General features: G+C 41.8%; 1 protein-coding gene across 3 annotated transcripts in view; it reads left to right on the top strand.

Moving 5' to 3' along the window:
• PIWIL1 (piwi like RNA-mediated gene silencing 1) overlaps nucleotides 1-15,299 on the top strand; it is a 28,408-nt gene that overhangs the window by 4,737 nt on the left and 8,372 nt on the right. For all 3 annotated transcript variants that reach the window (XM_081893308.1, XM_081893307.1, XM_081893306.1), the window contains exons 3-15: nucleotides 1,529-1,627; nucleotides 2,501-2,621; nucleotides 3,794-3,919; nucleotides 4,217-4,431; nucleotides 4,876-4,997; nucleotides 5,721-5,801; nucleotides 9,511-9,708; nucleotides 10,728-10,839; nucleotides 12,598-12,724; nucleotides 13,990-14,107; nucleotides 14,247-14,361; nucleotides 14,515-14,702; nucleotides 15,045-15,117. In XM_081893308.1, coding sequence (XP_081749434.1) covers nucleotides 1,547-1,627; nucleotides 2,501-2,621; nucleotides 3,794-3,919; nucleotides 4,217-4,431; nucleotides 4,876-4,997; nucleotides 5,721-5,801; nucleotides 9,511-9,708; nucleotides 10,728-10,839; nucleotides 12,598-12,724; nucleotides 13,990-14,107; nucleotides 14,247-14,361; nucleotides 14,515-14,702; nucleotides 15,045-15,117 — 1,677 coding nt within the window. In that variant the 5' untranslated portion in view covers nucleotides 1,529-1,546. The remainder of the gene's footprint in view (nucleotides 1-1,528; nucleotides 1,628-2,500; nucleotides 2,622-3,793; nucleotides 3,920-4,216; nucleotides 4,432-4,875; nucleotides 4,998-5,720; nucleotides 5,802-9,510; nucleotides 9,709-10,727; nucleotides 10,840-12,597; nucleotides 12,725-13,989; nucleotides 14,108-14,246; nucleotides 14,362-14,514; nucleotides 14,703-15,044; nucleotides 15,118-15,299) is intronic.

Here is a 15,299-nt window from a genome sequence, read left to right as displayed (position 1 = left end):
TTTACAGACAGTGTGACATATCAGTATATCATGATGTTAAGCTGATGATCTATCGCGATGCTGAAAACCAGATATTTCCTTTACTCAAAATTCTGCCATTGTTTAAAACAGCCATTTTCCTTTGTGTGCTTCCCTTCTTGTTTTACTCAAAACTCCCATTCCTCAGATGCTTTGTGTGAGAAAGGAAGGACATGAACCTTTACATAATGTGTTTCACTCCTGGTACCATTAGCATGAAATTCCCGATTTAGTGTAGTAATTTAGATGATATTTTTATTAACAAGCAAACACCCTTGTATGTGCAACGTCCGTCAACTGAACATAACCTTCACCAACTGAATGAGCTAACTGACAAGCTTGCTCTTAGGAGTCTATTCATCTTTAAAGCTTGCATAAATAAAAATAATAATAACCATGGTTTGTGTGTGCAAAGTGGGCTGCGGAATAGCAGAGGAGGGGTAATGAGAATGGTGTGCAGGGGAGAGTTGAAAAAAGAACGGCAATAGAAAAAGTGAGGGTGGAAATGGAGTGTACAGGGGGTTGTAAAAGGAAGTAGGCAGCATGGGGATGGGATTGAAGATGAAAGATCTGAAGAATAGTGGGTGAAAAGCAAGCTTAGAAGTTGCATGGTGGGAAGGGAGAGTCCAATGGAGTTAATGTGGAGGAAATAGCAGTGGAGTTGGTGAGCAGGGGCAAACCCCCTAGTTAATAATGTTCAATAAAATGCAGCATGATTCTGGCCAGAATCATGCAGTGTGACGCTTTTCTAAAGCAAAGTTAATAAAAGAATTTGCTATGATGTTTTAAAGATTTGGGTGCATAAACCAAAGCTGATTCACGCAAACATGATAGAATAAACTTAATCTTAGAGGAGTCCACTCAAAATGCAAATTGCTGCCTACATGTGCTGCTTGTTCAGTGCTTTTTAACATCTGACAAATTGGATAGTAAACAACAGTGTGCTGTCAAAATTAAATACAAGAGAAATGCTTTTATTTTAATGCAAAAGTGGTGAGAGCACGTTTATTACATCACAATTTTGATAAAACTGATAAATATTAAACATATTTTATGTGCTATGCTAGAAAGCATCTGATCTAAGTTGAACATCCCCCCCCCCAAACCATGGTATTGTCTAAGCTCAGCAAACTATTCAGGGGCCAAGTTAACACAATTTTTTCCCTATAGGACAAAAAACCATGGGGGTCTTTTTTGAATGAGAAAAAAGGTAATGTAGGGAAGTGACTAAGCAGCCCTTCCTGCATTTCCTCTGCTGAAAACTTCAGCCTTTGTTTTGTGTTGGTTTCAGTGTTGGAGAAAAAGTTTGAGACTATTAATCTGTAGTTTGCCCTTTATTTTTAAAGGATTCTTTGAGCATCTTCTAATAGTGCTCAAAAACTTTTCCATTTGTTGTCCAGAAATTAGAATGAGCCAGTGTGTGGCTTTAGCTTGAATGCTGGTGGAAAAAATTTTACCTTATTGGAATATGAGGGAATCAAAATGTGTACATTTCGTTTAATAATTGCAGCTTGTTATTTGAGCAACCATGTCTGGTAGAGCCAGAGCCAGAGCAAGGGGAAGGGCCCGTGGCCAGGAGACTGCTACACCTACAGTAGGAGTACCTGTGGTGAGTGTTTAAAAGCTTAAGGATTGGATATTTAGATATAGGGAGTGTTGATTCATGTATAGTTTTATATTCCATTGCTTTGAGTTTTCTTTAAAACTTATTTAAAAAATAATTGGATGGTTAATAAAATAGCCCACTGAAACTATTCCAGTAAAGCCTTGCATAGCTTTGACTTTGTGCCCAAGAGTCAACACAAGTGTTCTTATTTTCCATTTGTGGGCTTGTTCAATAACTCAGGTGACATAAGCTTAATAAGAAATGATATTCAGATTTTCAGAGTTACACTTCCTTCTCTGGCTTTCCTCTTTTTTTGTAAAGGAACTTTGTATGTCAACCTCATACCTTCCACAATGTTTTTCCTTCCCTTTTGTTGTCTGGCATGGTTGCTAGTGGCCAAAGGTCAACCCTCAGGGACAGCAAAAGAAGAAGAGGTAGACTGGTTGGATTGGTGGGGAGTGGGTTTAATACCATTGTTTCTGCTGGCTTGTTGGCCACTGCAGGTCCTTCACAAAAGGTTTTCTAGGAGGTTCATTCCTTGTGTCCAGGTTGCTGGCCATATTATTGGAAGCGGGTGGGTCTCCATGAGTCCCTCTGCACAAGAGCAGGAAGGAGCCTTCTTGCCTGTTCAGAAGCCATAGTATCACAGGCAGCTGTTGGTACTCAAGTCTCCTCACTGTCTCTAAAGATTGGGGCCTGTCTGGAACTTTCAGCAGAGTCTTTTTCACCTAGAACAACCACCTAACCTTTTATAACCCACAAATCTCCCTGTCATGGGCAGTTTTAGGAGTTGAGTCATATCTGGATGCCTCTTTCACCTTGGATCTTCATGGTAAGTGGCCAGCATTCTTTTCTAATTGTTACTGAATTATCTAGGTTCAGGCACCTACCTATGTGCAAACTGCAGCTCAGCAACCTGAAGCTGAGCCACCAGCTGAAGGAGAACTAATTGGGCGTGGGCGGCAAAAAAGAGGACCTGTTGCACCAAGATCGCAAGGTAAGTGCAGCAGAAGACCACTGTTGTTCAAAAGAGCCTGTTGTCTCCATATTATGTTGCTGTTTGGATTAGCATTAGATTTCAAGAAGTTTCAGTTAATTAGCGTTTAGCTTTTTCTGTTTTCTGCTGTGATACTGCTTGTTTGGATTTGCTATGAGAAGGAAGATTTACTGCTGAGAGTTTATGAAATGTGGAAATAAAACAAGTTATTTATTTTACAATATTTATATAATACAAGAGTTAAAATTATAATCTTGCAGTCCTAACCGCATAATCATTTGTGTGCAGTGCTTCAGTTTCAACATTGTCTGGTTCTACCCCAAGCACTTATTGAAAAACTTCTCCCTTTGCTTCAGGTAGCGTTGAAAGTAGTGTTGGTACTGTGGGCTATCTCTAACCTTGTTGTTGTTTAGTCGTGTCCTACTCTTCGTGACCCCCTGGACCAGAGCACGCCAGGCACTCCTGTCTTCCACTGCCTCCCGCAGTTTGGTCAAACTCATACTGGTAGCTTCGAGAACACTATCCAACCATCTCGTCCTCTGTCTTCCCCTTCTCCTTGTACCCTCCATTTCCCCCAACATCAGGGTCTTTTCCAGGGAGTCTTCTCTTCTCATGAGGTGGCCAAAGTATTGGAGCCTCAGCTTCAGGATCTGTCCTTCCAGTGAGCACTCAGGACTGATTTCCTTCAGAATAGATGGGTTTGATCTTCTTGCAGTCCATGGGACTCTCAAGAGTCTCCTCCAGCACCATAATTCAAAAGCATCAATTCTTCGGCGATCAGCCTTCTTTATGGTCCAGCTCTCACTTCCATATATCACTACTGGGAAAACCATAGCTTTAACTATACGGACCTTTGTTGGCAAGGTGATGTCTCTGCTTCACTGCCTCCATTTCTTCCCCTTCTATTTGCCAGGAGGTGATGGGACCAGTGGCCATGATCTTTGTTTTTTTGGTGTTGAGCTTCAAACCATATTTTGCACTCTCCTCTTTCACCCTCATTAAAATGTTCTTTAATTCCTCCTCACTTTCTGCCATCAAGGTTGTTTCATCAACTCTGGGTCGCCAAGAGATGCAGTGTTAAAGATTTAGCTGACCGAAATTTCTTGCTGATACTCGGGGGGGGGGGGGGGCTAAACAAGTGCAAGTCATGATGGTTCCTCCCAAAATTGCAGAACTTCAGATTTCAGCTGGTTTTCAAGAAATGTCATTGGGAGAAAGAGGTGGACGCCGCAGAGACTTCCATGACCTTGGCGTAAATACTCGTCAATCAATGGCCCATGTTAAAGACTCTAAAACAGGTACACGATTCTAAAGCATACGAATGCGTAAATTATAAGTACTACACAATAATAAATAAGGATGCTGTATTCCTTTCTAATTTAGCAGTTGCTCTGTTGAACTCCCAAACCACTATTTAAATTTCCAAGTTGGCAGAGAAAGCTAAATGAAGGCCAGTGTGGGAGGGGGAGGAAAGGGGGTCCAAGGCTCACCATGCCTGTATTACATTCCGGTGGGGCTCTTGGAGTTCTGTTCTATGACTACTAACTTCTCTGCTAGCAAGAGATGGCTGATAGCAGCTGGATGCCTTTCTTCAGGTGCTTCAGGTACTCTGATAAAATTAAGCACAAACCATTTTCGGCTGACTTCTCGTCCGCAATGGGCCTTGTTCCAATACCACATTGACTACAATCCACAAATGGAAGCCCGGCGTCTTCGTTCAGCTTTGCTGTTTCAGCACGAGGACCTAATAGGGCGGACACATGCTTTTGATGGGACAATTTTGTTCTTGCCAAAGAAACTGGAAAACAAGGTATGGTGGCTCTAAAGTTCTTAAAATCTAACTGTGCCTAAACTTTCTAACACAATAGTCACACTGCATCTTCTACGCTATGTGTGCTTTTCACCTTGGCTCTGAAGTTCAGGGTGGTCATAGCAACAAGCTCAAATAGCTTGAGATGTGTATTCCGTTTGCTGCTGGGTGCTTTATTGGTTTATTCTGTGAACACATTTGCAAACTGGAGAAACTTATGAGCACCACATGTCAACTAAAACCAGGCAAACACTGGTAGAATGCTTCTTTGAGGTCTAATTTTGCTGGGAGGTGGGTGAGGAAGGTATCCTGTGGGTACCAGGAAGGGACTCTGTGGGCACAGGCACCAAATTGGCAACAACCACTCTTAAGGGATTGACCTGTGTGTCCCCTTGTTGTAAAGCAAAATCTTAAGATATTTAACTTGTCACTTAATATTCTCAGGTTTCTGAAGTGTTTAGTCAGACCCGACAAGGAGAGACTGTGAAGATTACAATCACTTTAACCAATGAGCTGCCATCTACTTCACCTACATGCCTACAGTTTTACAACATTATTTTTAGAAGGTTGGCTTTCAGTGTTGATTTCCTGTGAAAGAAAGTAATACTAGTGATGGGACAGCAGTAGGTTTATTTTGATAGCTCATATTGGTCTTCTGTTTGTGGTGAGCCAGATTTTTTAATGCACTGTAAGTCAGCTAGATTTATTACTCTGAAATACTCTCCTCCACTGAGTGGAGTGAGTTTTTCCTATTTACTTCTGTAGGCAGGGCCATACAAAATCATCTAGTTTTTATCCTGCTTGCTTTATAGTGACAGTGTGTTGAAAGAACCCCTGCTCAGTTGATGCTAGTTTCTTCAGGGCAACATCCTGGATAGTTGCTCTTCATTGTGCTCCAGGGTGAGAAGGGAGTGGGCTGCTTTAGCTCTGTCTCCATTTTCTGGCAGTAGTGCGCTTGACAACCACATGTTTTGTGGATTTCTGTTATTAGTGACATGTTCCTCAACAAAACTTAATGTTGCTACCTTTCAGGTTCTCCATACCAGTGTGTGGTTGGAAGGAAACGGTTGTGGGGATGATGCTAACTGTTGTTGCCTGTGCAAAATCTATATAAATCTGACTTGCCACATAAGCACTTAAACAAAACTGAGGTGTTATTTTCTATAAATGTTCAAGAAAGACGTGGAAAGACCTTAGCAAACCATGGCAGAACCTATATTTTACGTGCTATGCTGTGGATTGGTAGCACTGTTTATTATCTAACCACTCCCAAATATTTTTTCCCCCAGGCTACTGAAAATAATGAACTTGCAGCAAATTGGACGAAATTATTACAATCCAAGTGACCCAATCAGTATTCCCAAGCACAGGTAATTAAATAGGGCTTAAATGTTTTGGTGCTCTTGTAACAGATTTTCAGGTCAGCCAATTTTTACTCTACTGAGCAGCTTATTGTGTGTCATACCTATTTTGGATAATGTTGTAATTTTTTGATATCCTGTACTTAAATTTTATATAGTGTACTTTGCACAGTAATATGTAGCACAGACCAACAGCTGAATTTGCTTTGTTACGTTTTGTAGAGAAGGTCATGTGGTTCCTAACCATTTTGGTATGGTGACCAACAAATCCAAATTGCCTTGGCAAATTGACTTGGGTGACCCATTGATTTATTGTCACATGTATTGTGGACCATAGTTCTTTGGCAGCTGTTGGTTTCACACTTACCTCTTATAGCTTTTTGTTGTAAGAGGGATGGGGGATGCCTTTGGTGCCTGCACATTAGAAGCAAGATGTAATAACCGCTTAAAACCATAGGTGCCAACTCTCTGAGGCCCAAGTACCCACAAAATTCCCCATGAAGGGATCAGGCACCCACAAATTTTGGTGCCAGGGCCATTCATGCTGCATGGCGCTCACGGCCCCGGGCCGTTGGGCTAGTTGGCACACCTGCTCAAAATAGTTCTGAGCATCTTGTGAACCACCACTGGATGTGCTGTCAGAGAGCAGTTCCCAAGTGTTAAAATTTAAGAATTAGGTCTTTCTGATATTAGATTACCAGTATAAATACAGCATTATAATATGCAAATGAAACTAAGTTCTAAGATATTCATACCAGTTAAAGGCAATGATCATTTTGGATTAACTGAAGAAGCCAATGACCTACTTGCAGGTTGCATCCCACAGGTTGGGCGACTTCTGTAGATAATACAGCTTTTTCATCAGCCTCTTCTGAATAACTCGCATTGCTGAAAGTGGAGTAGGTTATTACTCCTCCCATTTGCTGTGCTTCTTGGTCTACAGTGATGAGCTTCTCCTTTCTGCCTGCTTCAAAGCAGTGAGGCTTTCACACAGTTCCAGCTCTGAACTTTTATGTCCAACATCTGCACACGTACTGTGTGACTCAAGAGCCACTGAGATAGAACTCTTCACTGTTGTGCATGAGATAATTGGTAAGGGTGGAAGTTACTTTTGCAAGGATCTATGGCTAGAGTTAGGTGTGCACTTGTCTTTTATTGTCTACTTGCAACAAAGATAAATGGTCATCATTGCACATGGTGGACTGCATGTTTACTTTTTAGAAATGCATTTCCAAAGGAATGTATTCTTTCAATTTTTTTCCTATTAGCAGTTAGAAGACAGTGCTGACTGCAGAGATGTTTGTACTGTATGTGGGTCGCAGGATTTTCTATTTGAGCCTATTTAGAAAATTATTTGTGGAAATGTTTGAACATGTCTCTGTTGGAAGCAGGCAAGTGTACCTTCAGGATATGGTGATTATTGGGGCATTTCTCTTTTTTCGAGTGGAAGAATTGCAGACATTCCTGGATGGGATTAACTGTATCTGGATCATTGCCAGTTTGTGTTCAGACATGAGTTTGGGACTGAATCAACCTTGGTTACCCTGATGGATGACCTTTGAGAAAAGGGCAATGGCCCTTAGTACCACTGTCCATGGTATCCTTTTTGAACAGACTGTGTTCAAAATGGGGGCTGCGAGGGTTATTGAGTTGTTGTCGTTTTGATTGTGTATTTTGATTTTATTCTGTGAACTGCCCTGAGACCTTTGTGTGCAGGGCAGTATATAAATTCAATAAATAAAATAGGTGGGATGGACATCAGTGGCACTGCTATGGTGGCTCTGTTCCTAACTGCAGGGTTGGGAATGAGGTGTTGCACTAGGAGAGTCCTCTTCGAGGGGCCCTGGTGTTTATGCAGTAGGGTGCAACAGAGCACTACTTTGTCCCCAGGGCTATTCAACATCAATATGAGGCTGTTAGTAGGGGTAATTAGGAGTTTTGGAGCAAGTTATCATTGGTATGATGTAGATATCAGACTATTTCTCATTACATCTGTGTCAGGAGAAGGTTTGCAAGCCCTAGACAGATGCCTAGATCTAGGCCATGGTGGACTGGTTGAGGGTCAGTTAAACAGCTTGGGTCCTAGAAAGGTAGACTTTCTGGGTAGCTGGTTACTGTGCCCAGGAGTTGGGTCAATTGCCTCTTCTGGATGGTGTGCTTCCTTTAAAGGAGCAGCTATGCAGTCTGAGGGTACTTCTTACCATGTTTCCATCTCTTCCACTAGAGGTCCAAGTGAATTTTGTGGCCTGGAGTGCTTTTATTCCAGCTGCAGCCATTGGATCTCAACAGCCTGACCATGGTGGGCCATGCAGGGTAACTTCAAGGCTCTATTGTAATTTGGTTTATGTGGGGCTGCTCTTGTATTTCATCAGAGAGCTACAGCTAGAGCATAATAAAACAGCAGGCAAACTGGTTACAGGAGCAGATTACTGGCAACATCTTAGTCCACTGCTGAGTGAGCTGCACTGGTTGCCAATTTGCTTTGAGGCTGGTTCAAGGGCTTGTGTTAATTCACGAAGCCCTAAACAGCTTAGGCCCAAAGTTCCTTAAGGAACACCTGATCCCTTAATATGTCACCTTTGGCACTTAGAGTGGCTCCTTGTGCCTCTGAGGTTTGATTGGCTTTTAGTGTGCCTTCAGTGGGGCAGATTCTGCCCTGTGGAACTCCCTGCCTGTCGAAGTTGAGCAGGTTGTCTCTTCCTTCTTTCATGTACTTTTTGAAAACTGCACTGCACTTTGAATTTTTATTTAAACCAACCAGCATCTGTTGTTGTTGTTTAGTCGTTTAGTTGTGTCCGACTCTTCGTGACCCCATGGACCAGAGCACGCCAGGCACTTCTGTCTTCCACTGTCTCCCGCAGTTTGGTCAGACTCATGTTTGTAGCTTCGAGAACACTGTCCAACCATCTCGTCCTCTGCCGTCCCCTTCTCCTTGTGCCCTCCATCTTTCCCAACATCAGGGTCTTTTCCAGGGAGTCTTCTCTTCTCATGAGGTGGCCAAAGTATTGGAGCCTCAGCTTCACGATCTGTCCTTCCAGTGACCACTCAGGGCTAATTTCCTTAAGAATGGATGCGTTTGATCTTCTTGCAGTCCATGGGAGACTCTCAAGAGTCTCCTCCAGCACCATAATGCAAAAGCATCAATTCTTCGGCGATCAGCCTTCTTTATGGTCCAGCTCTCACTTCCATACATCACTACTGGGAAAACCATGGCTTTAACTATACAGACCTTTGTTGGCAAGGTGAAACCAGCATCTACTGAGGTTTTATTTGTTTTTAATTCTGTCAAAGGCAGGTTTTATTGTGTTTTGTATGTTGCAACCTGCCTTGTCATTTATTTTGAAAGGATTATACGTTTTCAGATAAAATTTTGAAGATTTAGAATTTCAGAAATAAGGAAAGCATCTTTGACTTCATGACCTTTGGAATTGTGTTTCTTTTTGTTGAGTGGCAGATTCTACAAAGCATGATTGTAACTATAAATGAAAAGCTTCTAAAAATTTCCAGTTGTATTCTCAAAGTGTTGGCCTGGTTCCTATGTAAAACCATGCCATAGTTAAACCAGAGTACAGTACATAAACAGATTGTGATCTGTTAACTGTAAACAAACCATACTTAACTTACTGGGCAGGGTTGAATCAAACAAAGCATCTCTTGCAAATGAGGCCACTGAATGGCAATTTGTGATATGACATTCTGTCCTCTGTCTGTATGGCAGGTTGATGATTTGGCCAGGTTTTACAACTTCCATTCTGCAATACGAAACAAGTATCATGTTGTGCACAGATGTGAGCCACAAAGTTCTCAGGAGTGAAACTGTTCTGGATTTTATGTATTCCATGTATGAGCAGGTGGGAGAACAGCGGTTCAGGGAAATATGTGCTAAAGAACTAGTTGGCTTGATTGTTCTTACAAGGTAAGATTTGTTTGATCATTTGCGGGGGGGGGGGGTACTTATACCTGATCTCACAGAAGGGAATTGTAGCCATGCTTGTAGTACCTGTTGTCTAGATTGTGTATAGAAACAGTTGGTTGCTGTTAATAAATGGATAGTATTGCTTTACTTGGGTTTCCACTGTTCCTACTTATTTTAGCACAGTATATTTGAAAGCAGTGAACAGTTTGCTAAAGAGCACATAGTTGAACGCACTTAAAAGGGTATTACTGGTCCAAAATCTAAATAAGTGTTTCTGTTAAAGGAACAAAAATAGTGGTTAGGATGTGCATACATTGTAAGGTGTATTGCTTGCTTCCCTGACTTAGTCTTCTGCCCCCTGAAGGCTTTTTAGCAGAGTTCTGGTAATGTTGACGCAGGGCTGATTGAAGTATATTCTACTGTAAGCAAAAGGCACAAAGTTACTATTACCTTCTGTATGAAAAAATCTGACTTCAAATAAAGCAACTTAATTTAGTGATTGTAAGGGAATAATGTTTTACCCCTTTGTGGGCACTTTGCTTATACCTGGAATGGAATGTTGACCTGAAATGCTCTTTCTGCCATAAATCTTCCCTATCCTGCTGAATTAATATAAATTCTCCATTCATAAAAGAGGGCTTTCAAGATGGGCTACCTCCTACTTGCTCCAGGGCTTTTCTGCAAATCAAGGAAGTTTGTCTGCTTGTTGTAGGGGTTTCTCTTCAGAGTTCCTCTCTATTTCAGATTTGGGCAAGTATTTCTGATAGGAGTTTTAAATGTTCTGACAATATCCTTTTTCTTTTCTCCAGCACTTGGATAAAACAATCAACGGAGAGAGGCTTTATTTCAAATTGAGTTGGGGGGCCTGAAAGTATCACCATGTCTCTTTTCCTGTTATGCTAAGGCAGTTTCCCGTCTGATACCGGGTCATTTAGTATTGTTAACAGTTTTTTGTACAATGTTTTATGCTGAAATCACAAAGGAAGCAAGATTAACAGAACTTTTCAAAACTTTGCCAGATATAACAACAAAACATACCGAGTTGATGACATTGATTGGGATTCCAATCCCCAAGCTTCCTTTAAGAAGGGAGATGGAACTGAAATCAGCTTTATGGACTACTACAAAATGGTATGATACGTTGGCTTCCACTGTGTTGAACCTTCTTTTCTAAAGTTAAGATTTGCAAAAAGTGCTCATTGTCTTTCTTTTTACCAGTTAAATAATACAGTGAACTTAGCTATCTAAAGATATGCATCTTGAACTGTAGGCAAATACTTGTCATCCCAAAGGCATGTCTTTTGCTACTGTTTGTTAGAATCCAGAAATAATTTTGAGAGGAAAAAGGGGGTGTGGACCTCTATATTCAGTAGATTGCCTTGCCTCTGTAGAGACCCCAAGTCCATTTTCTGCCTCCTGTACAGGTGGATCTGTTTCATCTCACTCACCCCCTTGTCTCCCTTTATGTAATTATTGGTGACGTAAAGTATTGGTAGGCTTCCAGTCAGGGTGAAATAACAAATTGCAAAAACCATAGGGTTGACTCTAAAAATAGCAGCTTGGTGTTCCTGTCTTTGCTCTGAAATGTGCAAATTTACCTTTTACCCTGTTGTAATTAGGCTGAGTTTCACTGCTCCTGTTCTTTGCCATTGGCTGCCCCTGGCAGATGTGGGGCTCAGTATCGTGTTGGGACATGAGATGAGTGAAACTATATTGCAGGGTTGCTGCTTTTTCATAAGCCCCACTCTGGTCCTGACCTGTGTATCCACAAATGATGTATTTTTAATGAATATGCTGAGCATCTCCAGTATTTGCAGAACTCACTTTAGTGGCTGTAGGGAGTTTATTACTATTGTTACAAAAATTGGGTGCTACCTCCCACTCTCTGCTAAGCAGTAGCAAGATTCCAGGGCGTTCCAGGCGCTCACTCAGGGTTTCTGCTCAAGAATTGAAGGTGCAGCAGAGACTCATAGCTTTAAGAACTGATTTATTCACATATTTACACCTTCAGTCTGCATAGAGGGAGGCCAGAACGTACAGCATGGTCATCTCAGGCAGGGTTTGTTCCCCATAGCACTGGAGCCAAAGGCATCACTCCCAGCTAGCCTTCAGCCAAGATGGATCTCAATGTTTGTTCTCCAGTCTACCCCACACACCACGCTCAAAACAATCTTTTCTTGTCACCTCACGCCCAGTTACCCTGGCAATCTTGTCTGCCCGGGTTCAGGTTTCCTATTAGATGGGCTATCACCTTTTGTCATATTAACAACCTCTATCCCAGGTGAGGCCCTGACTCGGAAAGAAAGCTTTGTGTTTTTCCTCTGGTCTGCAATCATCCCTTCAATACTCAAATAATCAAAATTCTGCCATTTACTAATTTCTAGCATTTAGGGGGTTCCCCCCAAACTCGCAACACTATAGATTGTACAGATATTTTTTGGGTGGTGGCTGTTGTTTTTTACTTGGACTTTATATTCTGCTCCATTCCAGAGGCTCAGGGCAGATCATAATATATTAAAACCAAGCACAGTCCATTGTGTTGGACCTTGCCAGGTGATCTAGTTCCACACATTTTCTGCCATATAGGGCACCCTGCAAAAGGTTACACTGCAAGGCTAGTTTGGGGAGGGAAGAGGAGTTGTTTTTAAATAGGCCTGTTCTATTATTTAAAGGATGTGAAACTAATTTTCTTTTTTTCCATTGTGGCATGCCACTCAGTGGGTCCTAGCAGTATGTTCTGTGTTCAGAAGTGTTATAGCTGCTAGCATCTTCTGTTGGCCATATTTATGAAATTGTGGAACCTGCATCTCCATGTGACACAGCTCCTTCTGACTTCATAGTCAAAAAGTTTTGCAAAACTAAATTCTAGATGATGTGCTTTTAATACAGCAATATAGCCAAGAAATCAAAGACCTGAATCAACCACTTTTGGTGAGTCAGCCGAAGAGGAAGACAGGCCCAGGAGGTGTCATGGCAGGTCCAGCCATACTTGTTCCTGAACTTTGCTACCTTACAGGTATAATACAATTAAAAGTAAGCTTTCTGTCATGTCATCTGCATTTCAGTATTTTTGTTAATATTCTGGATCAAGACAAATTTTTACTTCGGAGTACAGTCATACCTCGTGTTGCGTTAGGCTCATGTTGCGTCTTTTCGACTTGCGAACGTGCAAACCCAGAAGTGTATTCTTCCGGGTTTCACCGTGCGTGCGCAGAAGCGGCGCTCTAGTTATGGACTTTTCGGGGTGAGGATGGCACCCTGGAACGGATCAAGTCCATAACAAGAGGTACCACTGTACTGTTGACACCACTCAGCATAGTTCTGGTAGCTAAACTATGGATGCAGTGCTGATAGGGGATATTCATATTAACACTCTTTCACAGGAATCTTACATTTGTAGCAGTTGGATAATAAATGAGGTGCTGGGGGTAGTGTGAGAGAGAGAGAGAGGGCGTGCATGGACGCATAGGGAGAACTGGATTTAGTTAACTTGCCTACCTGTATATTCAGTTAAGAAAGAGTGGCTTCTATGTTATGGTTACCAGATTTTTTTCAATGAATCTGGGGGCACTTTTTTTTTAAGCTGAGTAGCAATAGGGAGTAAGTAGTGGGGATGGAGAGGCAAAAGTCCCTGGGCCCAAGCACACATGCATATCCCGAGCCTTCCCCGATCTGCCCGCTTCCCCCTTTGTCTCGACAGATTGAGGGAGGCTCAGGAGTCGTGGGTGGGCGTTGCCCATGAGGGGCACAAGGCTGTGTTTCTCTGCCAGGCAAGGTGCAAAGCTCTCCTTTTGCACCCTGTGAAACATAAATGTGCAGAGTTTTAAAAAAACTGGGCGCCGGCCGCCTGCAACTCCCGAGCCTCCCCCGATCAGTCAAAACAAAGGGGCCATGAGATCTGTACTGCCTGACGTCCCCGGTTCCCCTTCGGCAGTGGCAGCGGCAGTCAGCAGCCCGGAGCCAGCCTGGTAGCACAGTTGGCTCTGGCTGGCTTCAGGAGCTGCTCGCTGCCGTGGCACCCAACAGTTTTCCTCACTGTAAGTCCCCATATGTTGTGTCTTGTGCGCAACAGTGAGAAGCTCCTGAAGCCAGCCAGAGCCAACTGAGGCTGACGCTGCCATGTTTCCCGGGGACAGATTTGCAAATCTGTGGACATTCCAGGAACGGAATTTGTCCGGGGACAGATTTGCGAAACCGGGGACTGTCCCCGGGAACTGGGGACATATGGTAGCCCTATTCTATGTGACATTTTGCCTTAAATAATCTTTTTCATATTTGTAGGCTTAACCGATAAAATGCGAAGTGATTTTACCGTTATGAAAGACTTGTCTGTTCATACAAGACTTGCCCCAGACCAGAGAATGCGTGAAGTTGGAAGGCTCATTGATTACATTAACAAGTACGTTACTTAAATCATATTCAGATAATAGTTGCACAGTGTTGATTTACTAAGAAACATAAGCCTGCTATTTCCCAGAAAAAGAGATTAGCACAAATAATGTAACTCCAGTGTTCTCTTGTTTTGTATATCTAAATAGAGACGATAATGTCCAGAAAGAACTTCATGATTGGGGCTTAAGTTTTGAATCCAACTTGCTTTCCTTTTCGGGACGAGTTGTTCAGTCAGAAAAGATCCATCAAGGAGGGAAAGTGGTAAGTTAACCTTTTACTTAATTTAATGCATTTTAAAATACAGCCAGAACAGATTATTCTCATCAAGCAACATGTGTTGCTCAAGAAAAAATGTTTTAAGACTTGGATTTATGTTCATGCTGGATGATTACTTTGGAATCTTCTCTAATTCAGTTTGACTACAATCCGCAACTTGCAGACTGGTCTAAAGAAACCAGGGGAGTATCTCTAATCAGTGTAAAGCCTTTGGATAACTGGCTGTTAATCTACACACGGAGAAATTATGATGCAGCTAATGCATTAGTACAGAATCTTTTCAAAGTCACACCAGCAATGGGTATACAGATGAACAAGGCAATGATGTAAGTACCATATAGACACTTACTATCTAGAAACTATATTGCTTTATTTCAGAAATTGTACTGTACTAGGATGGTTAAATCAAGAAAATTTGTACTCACAGTAATTTGTCAGAATTTCCAATAGACTACTTTGAAACCATAGGAATGTTCAGGAGAATTTGCAATACCACCTAGAACACCTAATCTTTGTTTTATCTTTTGGAAATTGAGAGTTTCAGTGGAGTCTGGCATTCTTAGGCACTGTATGCACTATTAAAATAATAGGGATTCATTGCTATTGAGTTTCTTAAATTAGAATAGGTGCTGCTGAATAAAGTACAGTAAAACATGGCCTTTTTGTAGGATTGAAGTAGAGGACAGAACAGAAGCATATTTGAGAACTTTGAAGCAAAAAGTTGATTCAGATACAAAGATGGTATGTATTAAGTGATTTAGAAGATATAATGCTGAAACATGGTGTGGTGACTGTAGATTCTCTGAATCATGCTGGGAAAAGCTTGAATTGAATTTCCTTTTGTTGGTTTATTTGAACAAAAGTGCATTGGCATTAGCTAATTCCCAAAACCAGTCCACCAGACTTGTCATCCAGGGAGGCTT

Source organism: Podarcis melisellensis, assembly GCF_964234715.1.
Source record: "Podarcis melisellensis genome assembly, chromosome: 16".
NCBI classification, from domain to species: domain Eukaryota; kingdom Metazoa; phylum Chordata; class Lepidosauria; order Squamata; family Lacertidae; genus Podarcis; species Podarcis melisellensis.
The sequence above is the reverse complement of the archived record's forward strand: the minus strand, read 5'-3'. Positions and strand labels throughout refer to the sequence as shown.